Source organism: Daucus carota, chromosome 5 (genome assembly GCF_001625215.2).
Source record: "Daucus carota subsp. sativus chromosome 5, DH1 v3.0, whole genome shotgun sequence".
NCBI lineage: Eukaryota > Viridiplantae > Streptophyta > Magnoliopsida > Apiales > Apiaceae > Daucus > Daucus carota.
The window spans coordinates 38,698,468-38,710,358 of NC_030385.2; the positions used below are offsets into that span (position 1 = coordinate 38,698,468).

The 11,891-nt window shown below is 34.2% G+C and overlaps 1 protein-coding gene across 2 annotated transcripts; it reads right to left on the reverse strand.

The window, feature by feature from the left end:
• Nucleotides 1-9: 9 nt before the first annotated feature.
• Nucleotides 10-11,641, reverse strand: LOC108223218 (uncharacterized). Of its 2 annotated transcripts, none has more exons than XM_017397355.2 (20): nt 11,501-11,641; nt 11,342-11,419; nt 10,857-10,960; nt 10,677-10,763; nt 10,485-10,560; nt 10,302-10,376; nt 10,140-10,193; nt 9,077-9,136; nt 8,858-8,974; nt 8,220-8,314; nt 7,914-8,119; nt 7,703-7,800; nt 6,137-6,240; nt 5,832-5,997; nt 5,181-5,303; nt 4,241-4,323; nt 2,059-2,200; nt 1,535-1,564; nt 1,305-1,378; nt 10-1,223 (listed from the first exon to the last, which is right to left on the reverse strand). In XM_017397355.2, the coding sequence occupies exons 2-20, from the start codon at nt 11,372-11,374 to the stop codon at nt 428-430; spliced, it is 2,523 nt and encodes an 840-aa protein (XP_017252844.1). In that variant the 5' UTR covers nt 11,375-11,419; nt 11,501-11,641; the 3' UTR covers nt 10-427. The 2 variants fall into 2 exon arrangements, with proteins under 2 accessions (XP_017252844.1, XP_063949193.1); XM_064093123.1 differs by having other exon boundaries at nt 8,220-8,335.
• Nucleotides 11,642-11,891: the final 250 nt, after the last annotated feature.

Consider the following 11,891-nt stretch of genomic DNA (forward strand, 5'->3'; position numbering starts at 1 on the left):
TTTTGGTGCTATAACAGAGAGACGACTGCAGTCATTCTACATTTAACAATGGATTTTGTTCTAACAAACAAGATGTTTCACAACAACGAAGCCGATAGCTTCCATATCTACCAAATTTAAACAAGACATTTACAGACAAATGCTTACAAAGCAGACTGTGTACTAACCTCTATAATAGTCTAGTACCGAGACAGTAAAGAATCATAATCAAACTCTAGCACTTCCTATAACTCGTTAATCCAATTACAGAAAAGAACTATAATTTGTACAAGCTATTGCATAAGAATAATTTAATGGAAGAACCCTTTAGTTATCAAACTTTCAGCAGCAAGATGGGGCAACCCTAAGTTTAGACCAATGTACTGAGAGAGAAGTGCCCCTCTTTCTTTCTATGTGGGGTTTTAATCACCAGACACAACCAACCGATTTATTCTAATACTGTAACCTCTGGTTCAACTCTCCAGTAGTTTGCATCATTGAACTCATCCAATCCAGCATCTTTTTCATCTGAAATTTCCTTCTCCGCCAGCTTTGGGCCAATGTTCCTTTTCAATGGCCCAGCTTCACCAACAATACCCTCTTTGAGAGCCTGCTCCATTGCTTTCTCTGTACCCTCTAATTCAACCCCTACAAATTCGACATCTTCTTCAAAGAGAGAAGGCGCCCTTTGGCTCAAATCAGGTCCTACAGATCCTTCACCAAAATTTGAGATGCCATTTGCTAGAGATCCTCCTCCAGATGTAGAACTGACAGGCGTCGGAACTACATCAACCGCACTAGCACTTTCAACATTCTTTGTATAGTCTTCAAAGGGGTTTACACTTGATCCACCAACTGGGAAATCAGAGGAGTCTCCCCATCCCACCCATTCAGGTATAGGCCTATCTCCAAATAGATCATCATTGCCTGATGTCTCAAAGAAGCTCGGATCACCAAAAGAACTAGGCTTCTCCTCCTTGGGATCCACATCTGCAGAATTTGTAGAAGTAATATCATTGATATAATTCTTCACATTGTCCAGATTAGTTGTATTATTAGCAGCACTTATGCTTTCAGCCAATTCTTCATCCTCTCCGACCACCACCTCATCATCACTACTGTCACCATTATTTGCTGCTCCATTCAAGTCAATGTCATCCAAGATCTCATTTTTTGAGGTGCTCAAAGATGTATCACCTATTCTATCATCTTGAAAAGCAAACCAGTTGGAATTCGTAAACAAACTGCAGAGCATGGAGGTAAAAGGTTATATCAATACCCAATACAGCTCTATAGTAGACCCTATCATTACTTCAAAAATATACCTTCCTTGATCATCGCCCAGTCTAATGGATGATATTACAACCTCACCAGAATCATCATCAAAGTAAGTATCCGACTTGATAAAAAAGAAACATCATTAGAATAATCAGCAAAATTCTGGTATGTGTTAATTGTTCAAACCTCGTGATTACAATCATGTGTGGAGAAACACACAAGTTCTCCCATCTGTGGGAGGTATACGAGCACAAGAAAGCCATAAAATATAACATACCTCGTCATTGCGATCAAGAGTTCCAAGGCCCTGCAAATCATAATGGCAAATAAATGTATAATTTTATTATCTACATACTAAGGGAAATATAGACACACGGAAACACACACACACACACACACACACACACACATCTTTATTCAGGTCCAGTATGAACATATGTCCCCAGACCATTTGAGGATGCTGATCTCCCAGCGAACTGATTAGGCAATAAATCGCTAGGATGTTAAACATTCTGGCTGAACTAGACATCTTTTGTGCATGGATGAAAAAAAATCTTAACCGCGCCTAATGACCATAAACCAAAGACTCATTATATGGCATGGATAGAACATTCACTTTAGCGTCTATTAAGTGCCGATAATTATTTAGCTTCTGTGACTAATAGGCATGGAAAATCTGATTAAATATCTGAGGTCTAAGTACTGCCCCCATGGTTCATGGCAAAAACAATTCCTGGACCAGCTTCGTATACATAAAATATATAGAGAGAATAGAAGGGAAAAAACCATCTATCTGCATACATTTTCAGCACCGTCATTATCGTACATGCCATATCTAAATGCCTGGTTTAAATTATTTGCGAGAGCTGCTACATCATAGTCCCTGTCATGAACATCTTCGTCATCACTGTCCCTTACCCTATCATGCAGTGCAGTAGGCCGACTGTAAACAAAGTACAAAAAAAAAGAGGTATTGATACCAGTAGATGAAAAACTTGCCAACAAAAAAGATATACACACGTGCTAATAACAGACATGCATATACATAAGAAACACAAAAGTTGCTGATTATTAATGCACACCAGACTTCCTGTTTCTGTTCAAAACCCTATAATATAATACATTGACTTCTCAATAAAATTTGTTAATAGTCTTAGTTAATCTCTTAAACATTTGTAGGTTGTTGATTGTGAACATAGCATAATTGAACATTATCACAAATTCTGCAGAGAAAAATATATAAATATTTTTATTCTCATTCTAATATAACTAGTGAAAGCCTATAATTCAACTCCCATGCTAATAATATGTATAACCAACTTTCATGGGTAGGAGAAACGGCTTAGGCTGACACACAATGACAGGTGTTTCACTTTTTTCAAAAGTACAGAATAAGGAATATAATTATAAACATACAGTTTCCAGCCTGATAAGTATGTAACACTAAGAAACACATGATCAATATACAAGAAAACTCGAAATTCTGATACGAACTGTCTCAAGGTGCAACGGAAAAGATAAGAATCAAAAGCATACTCAGTTTTTTCCATCAAACATATATGATCTTCGATTGACAAATGCACAAAAAACACTGATGATTTTAAGGCAAACCTACAGCCAAATCAAGTAATGAAGCTGTGACTCTTAAATAGCACAGGCACTAGAGGGTAGAGAAGATTTATTTCTTCAAAGGGTCTTCCTAAAGGTTTGCAGGGAGTATTGCCATCATGCAAATGTTTAATCATAAATCCTTTAAATATAAGTCTTATCCTACCAATAGCTTTGAACCAACATGAAGAGGTCTAGTACTCTCAACAGTTGCAAAAAATTGGATGAAGCATCTAGATAAACACATGAACTGCAGATGTTCCACAAGGTAACTCCTTTGTAGTTGGCCAGTCCTAACAAATAAAAATGAAGTTTCCGGCATCTATATCCTTGTAAGAGTGATATGAATCACTTCAAGAAAATGGAAAAAAGCACAACTGAACTAATGAAGAATCCATGTAATATATAATAAAATATATTTTTATACATGTTTTATATGATTTTATTCCCATATTTAATTGTATTTTGCACCGATTTGGATTTTTATTTAATATATTTTCATGTTTTATTGTAGGGAATAAAGAATTCCTAAGTTGAGAAGGATTTGAAGAACAATAGCTATTTTGGAGCTAAATTCTATGGAAATTCGGATTGATTGGGCTATACGCGATTTCTACACTATTTGGGCCATATCTTTTGTTCTAGATGTCGGATTTGGACGATCTTACAGTCTACGCAAAGCTTACGAAATTTTCTTTAATTTAGAGACAGCCCAAGAAGCAAAATCAAACCAGAAAAGCCCGTAAACTGATGTGCAAAGAAAGCTTCGAATTTTGATAAGAATCCTACTTGGTTTTGGAGTTTATTTGTAAATATATCTAAAAACATTAAAAATACTTTTATTATTAGAGAGAGGATGAGATTTTATTATCATTGTATACTCTTAGATTAGAGATATAGTTATGGTTAGAGAGAGACTCATGGAGGAACCATAGTTTTTCTTACATTGACAAATCTGAAAGTTAAAGGTTTTCTTCTCTTTTCTTGTCAGTTAAATTATATATTTTTATTACCTTAGTTGTTTTAATTGTTTAAATATTAGCGAGTAGTAGTTTCTAGGGCTTAATGGGAAGTCATGTTTGCACTGTAATATTGCCATGATTTCACAGTGATTTGATTCATTGTGGTTAATTCTAATTAATTATGTTTAATATCAATTTCAGTAATCAGCCAATATCATGAATTACTTCTATGTGAATAGGAGTATGATATAGCTAGTAAACTATTTAGGCAAATCGCAATCAATTAATAAATAAATAAATAATTTTAGAAAGAACGGGCAAGACCCATTCACTATCCATCCTTGTCTGAGTCCATGTATTACCAGTGTTATAATTACATTTATAGCCACAGATAGTATCAAATAGACGCATACCCGCAAGCCCAACGATATACATTCTCGACCATATTACGCTCCTGCAAAGCTGAAGCCTGCCAATCTTCCCATTCGCTATTTTCCTGTATAGTTTCCAAAAACACTTGATAAGATCAAAGGTCCAAATAAACACCTGGGCTGCTAATCAGATAATCAATATGAAATTTGCTTAAACCAGCAAAGTATCTAAGAAGATTAAATTGCACATTTGCGAAAAACACTGATAGAGTAAGACATACTCTGGTAGCAAAATAATGGTAATTGTTAAGGACAATTACTTCTTAAATTTTTATTTACTTGTAAGCATATAAATATAGCACCAAAAGCCAGTGTCAATTCCTAGATCCTAGAGGAGAGACCTTCTGGTCACGGTTTATTTCAGATAATGCCAAAGCAACTGGTAACATATTGAATGTCCGATCCCCTTAATTTGACCAGAGCTATGCAACAATGAGATTCCTCTTGAATGTTGATACTGCCAGATGTTATTGAAGATCCTTGGATGAGATCAGCTAGACAATCAGGTTTTGCAATTTTCTGTTGTTTCGAAGTCTTAAAAGTGAATATTCACCTCTTTCAAAAAAAAAAAAAGTGAATATTCACCGAGTTAAAACAATCTGCCTCCATTGCGGTTTACGAAATTTTGTTTCTAAAGTGCTAGAAGCAAAGTTGATGTGGAATCTAATTGATCAATAAAAGCTGGAGGTCACTGGTCAGGCAGTAAGTTGGCGGAAGGAATTACCATGCTGGTATAAGACTATGTAACACATGATTTCTAATCCTTGGCGAATTCTCTTAACAACAAACATGCAAATATGATGCCTGAATCATCCAATAAAAGTAATGCCTGGCCGTAAATTCATGAGTAATGAACAATATAGACTCGAGTCAGTCTCTTCAATATAGCAATATATGTGTGAAAATGAAATACACTATATACCTGTAAGTGCTTCTGAATCTGGCTATCTGTGTTCCCCAACTGCACAAGCTTATTGGCAATGCGAGTAATGTGTCCAAGGTTCCCAATCCGTGGTGCCTGTCTTCCAGTAGAAGCTAATGTTGGCTGTTATATAAAGGCAAAAAAAAATATTATATGTTAATCATTCCACATTTATAAGAACAACAAATTCTCTAGATACTCAGTCATCAGATGCCATAAAAGGCACCAAAACATCGTAAATCCCTCAAAAGTGCTCAGAGTCTCTCCAACCCATTTACACCAAAGGTTACGTCAGAAGGACTCTTTTTTGTACAATATAGGTTGTTTTATTGTTAAAGTGAAATTAATAAAAATTGTTGGACATTAATGGAAATGAAATTGTTTGAGGTAAGTAGTATAAGGGTAGTGTTAATATTTATAAAGCTCTAAGTTGGTGTGATTTTTGGTGTGACACCAAATTTGGTGGAACTTACAGAGTTTGGTTGGAGATGAATTTAAACCAAATTTTATGTAAAAGTACACTTTTGGAGTTTGGTTGGAGATGGTTTTAGTTTCCACAACTTTAATACTCAGAATTCAATTACATTACCAAAAGTAAGGCTGCAAAACAGACTACTAATAAAGAGCCATAAACCAATATAGCGCATGTACCTGGTTTGGTTCATCTGAAACAATGACACTTCTATCTGCTTTGAGGATTTGGGAAACCAAATCACACTCTTGAAGAAGATTGTCAAGAATAGTTGTGTGTTTGCTTTCTAAGCATGAATATATGATACTCTCTACTTGATGATGCAAGGCGTTGTTAAAGGGGTACCTGTAGGAATAAGAGTGGAACTTAAACAAACATACATACAATTTGTATATTATTTTATAGCATTGTTCTTCTGTTTTTTAAGCAAAAACAGACCCACTTATATTCATAGGCCAATTTTATGAACGAAGTAACATCTTACTCAAAGAAGAGATCAATAACTCTTTTAATTGTTCCTGACACGATCAATTCCTTCTCTGCAACTTCATTTCCAGTCTTCAGTAGCAGAGCAATAAACTCCACAATCTAAGACCAGGTAACACACTGATTACAGATAATATCATTGACAAAGAAATAAGATTGCGTAGTCTTAATATTTCCAGAATCACAGCTGAAAGGTACTAAATATTTCAGCATGTATCACATAGTTAAACACACACTGAAAAAGCATACATGTTTACATGCTCCAAAACCACCAACAGGTTGTAAATTGAAGATAACAAACATCCTCCAAAACCACTAACAAAGGTTAGAAAGACACACCACAAGCAGCCTGGTAAAAATAAAATACATGTTTCTCAAAGATTTTAAAATAAAAATGCAACACAAGATAACAAAACACATGAGAAACAAAAAATGGAAGGCAAAGTAAAGATTAGTGGACAAGTTACAGAACCTGACCTTTGGGCCAAAAAAAGGAACCAACTAACAAAATTCATATAAGAAATGAATAGATTTTTTATTTTTTCAATCGAAAGAAGACATCAAGAAGGCAACCACGGATTAGCTGTCACTTAAGAAAAGGTGACAAAGGGCATTCCACCACTTCAAAACCAAGTTTCTTCCGCATAAATTACTTGCATGGGGATACACACAATATTTGTTCTTTTATTGCACGTGTTTTAATATTTAATTTTGTTTCAATGATATCTATGTCAAAATTAATATGAGTCTTTTCATTAAAATAGTTTTTTAAATTTATTTAAAAAAAAAATTTGGGTTAATATAAATTATTATTGGGTATATTGAATACTCCCTCCGTCCCACCAGGTTCTTTACGTTACTTTTTGGCACGCATTTTAATGCTCCTAAAAAGTATACTTATATTATATATTTATTTTTTAAGAAAATCTTGGAAAAAAGTTTGACGTTTAAACTTTTATTCAGAAAAAGAAAAATTAAAAAAAACATTATTGAACTATACTTTATAAGAGCCTCAAAATGCGTGCAAACAGTGAACGTAAACATCCTGGTGGGACGGAAGGAGTACGTTTCTATAATTAAGTCCGTCAAAAAAATTATAAATAAATAGGGCCGAGAGATATGTTTTATTGAGAATGTTGAAATATGTTTAAGTTGTAATGAAAAAGACACAATAAAACATGTTATAAAATGAAGAGGCCCACAAACAGGACCAAATACCGACAAACCAAAACTTTTAATATTTCGGCTCCAATGGTATAGTATAAAATTAGAAAGATTAGACTCCAGTGTTTGATTATCTATTGTTTTAAAAAAACAAAAAGCAAACTCTCAAAGCCAAAACTTAAAGTCAAAAATTGGGATTGCTTCAGTATCAACTTTTCAAGTATTTGATGCTATCTAATCATATATTTTAAAATTAGCTTTTTATGGTGACACAAGTCGTACCTAAGCAGCACAAACTCGGTAACTCCCCTTTCAGTGAATTAAAAACTCAAGCTATCAATTTACACTGAGTCACAAAAACACTACCAACATTAAATTTCAATCAATAATGGTTCCCCACCTTTAACCGATACTTGCCGAGTGGAGGTCTTAGTTCACCATATGTAGTAGGCAAAACCTTTGCGTCGGATGATACATTTAGTAGCTTCAACAAGTCACCTGAACGAAATCAAACTAATTAAAGTTCTTAAATAGGAAGACAAGACTACACCAAATTTAATACAAAATACCAAGCATGATCTGATTTGCATACAAAATAAACATAAATTTACCAAGTTTCGGCAGCATAGCGTCAACAGTTTCAGAGTTAACATATACAGGTGATTCGTGCATGCGTTGACTCCGGAAAGAATGAATAAAGGGAGAAGTTACTGATCTTCTGGGATCCAATAAGGAGATGCACACAGACAGTGAGTGGACAAGGCTCGATTTTGACTGCGAGTCTTCCAGTGCATGACTAAATATTCTGGAAACGGAACTGCAAAAAGATAGCATACATTTATATCTGTAGCCCAGTAGGTGTTTGGTTTGAAATCAGACGTATATATTCTGGATAAAATATATAACACAGCTCAAACCTTGGGCTAGAGAGTTTAGTAGCCAAAGGCGATGGTGCATTCCGAGTAACAGTACACAAAGTTTCTGCTGCGTTAGCATGCACTTCCGGAGGACTCTGGATAAATGAAAAATCAGTCTGCTGCATTTTTCAGAAAATTGTGTATTCTGATGTCTTGGCACAAATAGAAACATCCTCACTATGATTAAATCTTTTATCATGAAAAACATATTTAGAATTTAGATATTGCATGAAAAAAATGTGCTCAATATACAGTTAATACTCTTCTGATAGATGATAAGAACACTGCTATTTAAACTAAAGCAACCTAGTAGAGAAGAAAGAACAAATACGTGCAAGTTTTAGTAACATATAATGGTTAGACTCTTCAAATCTATGGGATCCACAGAAGAGGTTCACTTCGTATTCAAAACCAGCTACAATGCTATCCCCAATCTCAAACATACATAAGGATGTCTCCAACTTGATATATTAACCAAACTGGAAGGGTACAGCATGAATAGAAGGTATAATTCACCATTTTCTCAACATTACTGACGTCCGTCATTAACAGAGATAGTAAATGTAACAATTATAGAGTGGGATGCAACAATAGTATGTCCTGTGATTGACAAATTTATAATGGAACTAGTTACTTACTGATGGACTCAATTTATCAACAATCATCTCTAGCAAATTGCTCTCAGCAAGCCATTGCATTACATCCGAAGAATTGGGATACATGTGATCATCACTGCCTACAAGTCGAACCAAAACCTGTGTAAAAGTTCAGCAAAAGGGAAAAGCATCAAACAAATGAAAGAAAGCAAGAAAAGCACCATCTCATATTAATAGTTGCATGCAAATTTAGACGCTCACCTCCATGATGGATGTAATACCTATCAAATCAACGAGTTGGCTAAAAACATTCTGATGTGACTGCAAAAGAACAAAGTGTGAGTGAAACAAAGTACTCGTACAACAAAATGGAAATTCAGTAACTACATAATTGATAATACATTTTCCTGATATATGAAATAGGAAATGCTAAAAGTATATGACACAAGTCAATTCTACAACCTTAAAGCTTAATAGTTCAGTAATTGATGTAGAACAAATGAGAATACTGTTACATAATATATTATATGACACAAGGAAACTAAATTTACATAAAAGATATCATCAGAATGTTTTCATAGCTATCAACAGGAAGCTGCAACTCTTCTCTACAAGAAAAATTTACACGGTTATAAATTAACAAGAGTATCAAACTCAACTTTAATAGTCAAAAAGCAAAATACAGCCAACATAATTGTGCTTCCCAGGCAGGAAGTAGCATATTTCGTGCTAAAATCGATGGGCCCATTTGATTCTAATGTAATAGCGCACTAAAAATAATTTTTCATAGCATTTCTTTCCTCAAACATTTGCAATCCAATGTTATGACTTTAAGGCTAAGCTTTATAATTGCATATAGTAGACATTTCAGATAAGTCTAAAAACATTATTAGTTTTTATTCAACGACTTTGTCAATTGAAGGCCTGAACACTGTGGAATGAGAGACAAAGCTGGGCATTTATACATAGGTGTTTTGGCAAATTCAAAAAATAATTACATTCTTCTAAAAAAGAAGTAATAGAAAGCATTGCTAGATATTTGCCTTCTTTGGCTCATAATTAATACTACAAGGTAGACTGTTCTATAAATAGTTGTCAGATTAATAACTAAATATGATGTGCATTATACATATAAGAATTGATCATTATGCATAAATTATGTTATGATGCCAACATAATGTACTACTTTTTAGCATGAGGCAATTCCTCAAAACAACTAGAACAATTTTAAACAAAGTTGAATTTTTAAAGGGAAATAGATACAGAAAGCAGGATATGTGTGGAAACTCAATCATTGCATATGTAACTTAAAGATTTTTCTTACTTGGACATAATTTATTAGCGGGATCGCCTTCCGCAACATGAGACAAGTCACAACCTACAGCGCGGAAAGGACAATGAAGAAAATCACTATGCTGAGAAAGGTGTACGGCCAAAATTAACCATAGTACATTGCAGAATAAAAATAGAAACATAGGTGCCTAACCTTGCTAAAATATCCTGCCAGAAAGGCACTATGAGGACGAGTCGGTTCCAAAAATGAAAAGAGCAAATCCATTAGCTGCAATTGTTTTAAAAAAAATAAATTAATACATAACGTATAACGTCATAGAAATTAACTTCTTGATATTGGTGAGTAAAACAGAATATAATAATAATGGATACATACCCCTTCTTCCTCCACTAAGGTTTTAAGAATAACATCGATTTCACACGTGAATACCTCACAGGAGATGAAGGGAAACCTAGAATGGAGACAAAAATTGACCAAAATAGAAATTACTGTAAACTACTTAACCTAAAACACGGAGTAACACATTTATTTAAATGGCCCATTTTATAGTAAAGCACAATCACATACTTCAAGCTACGTTTGCTTTCAGCATCCTCTGGAGGCTCATCGACAATATAGTGCAAGAGCTGTTCCACCTGAGCTCTCTCTCGAAGACTGAAAGAAAAGTGTTTTGATGAGCAAGTACAACATCATCCGTGCGATATCAAACTTCGGAAGATATAAAGTGGGTAATATATAGATAATTACAAATTAATAAGGCGGCTATTCAATGCTTTGCATTCCTGGATTATCTCATCCTCGTCAAGAAGCTCTTCCAAAGTAAAATTTTCCTTATCTAACACCGAGTCAACCTTCAATAATATAGAAAAGCATATCCATGATCAAAACTCGAAAAGCAAGCCACGTGGTCTAATAAGGAAACCGACACATAAACAAAAAACACAAACAGATACAAATAAAACAAGTTATTAGATACGATTTTCCTCCGTGGCAGATACGATCAAAACAAGCACATATATAACTAAGAAACAAACGAGCTGAAAACAAGTGCTCATAGTCATTCTGACTCAATTCAAGTAACACAACTCCTACTGAAGCTTTTACGATGGCTACATGTGAAATTTAACGAATTCTGTTGCCAAGCAAAATCACAAACATGCCGAATTCGATGAATTAAAGTCATAAGCTAACAGAAACATGATATACAAGTGAAATCAAAGCTTTAAGCTTACGGGCGAAGCAGAGAGAGTGAGTTTCCAAAACATCTTTAATCATATACGACCAGCTCAGCTAGGTTGGATCTGCGATTCCTATATTGAAGAACTAGGTCAATACAATAGCATCAATAGCTTGAGATGAAGCTAATTTTGAGGATAAATTCAATTACAAACCCTATTTTGAAGAAGATCGAAAAAATCGAAGTTCTGTGAAACCGAGAGTTCCCCAAATTAATTACAGCTGGAAACTGTGAATGAAAAACTGGGTATATACCGTTAATGTATATGTGTCACAGTTGTTTTTTTTTTTTTAAGTTTATTTGGTGTTGTGATGATGAGGGTTTTCATGTTTTGTGCTGGCATATTTTGTTTTTTTCTTTTCGGGATTGTGGTAAAGTAGCACATCCTTTTGGAAAATTATTTTTTTGTAAATATAAATTATTATTTTTATATTTAATATAAAGTTAAAGTGATTTATTTTCTTGAAAACATTTGAAAACAGATTCAAACAGAAAGAATGATGTTTTCTTGTACACTTTCTTGGTGTATCCGTTAACTAAAGGAA

What these genes read in the sequence shown, in the direction of transcription:
- LOC108223218 (XM_064093123.1), bottom strand. Translation starts at nt 11,374, where the DNA reads ATGTTTTGGAAACTCACTCTCTCTGCTTCGCCC. An exon ending in CCTTAGTGGAGGAAGAAGGG is followed by an intron (nt 10,377 to 10,484) that starts GTATGTATCCAT and finishes AAACAATTGCAG; the next exon opens with CTAATGGATTTGCTCTTTTC. An exon ending in TTGATAAATTGAGTCCATCA is followed by an intron (nt 8,336 to 8,857) that starts GTAAGTAACTAG and finishes AAAATGCAGCAG; the next exon opens with ACTGATTTTTCATTTATCCA.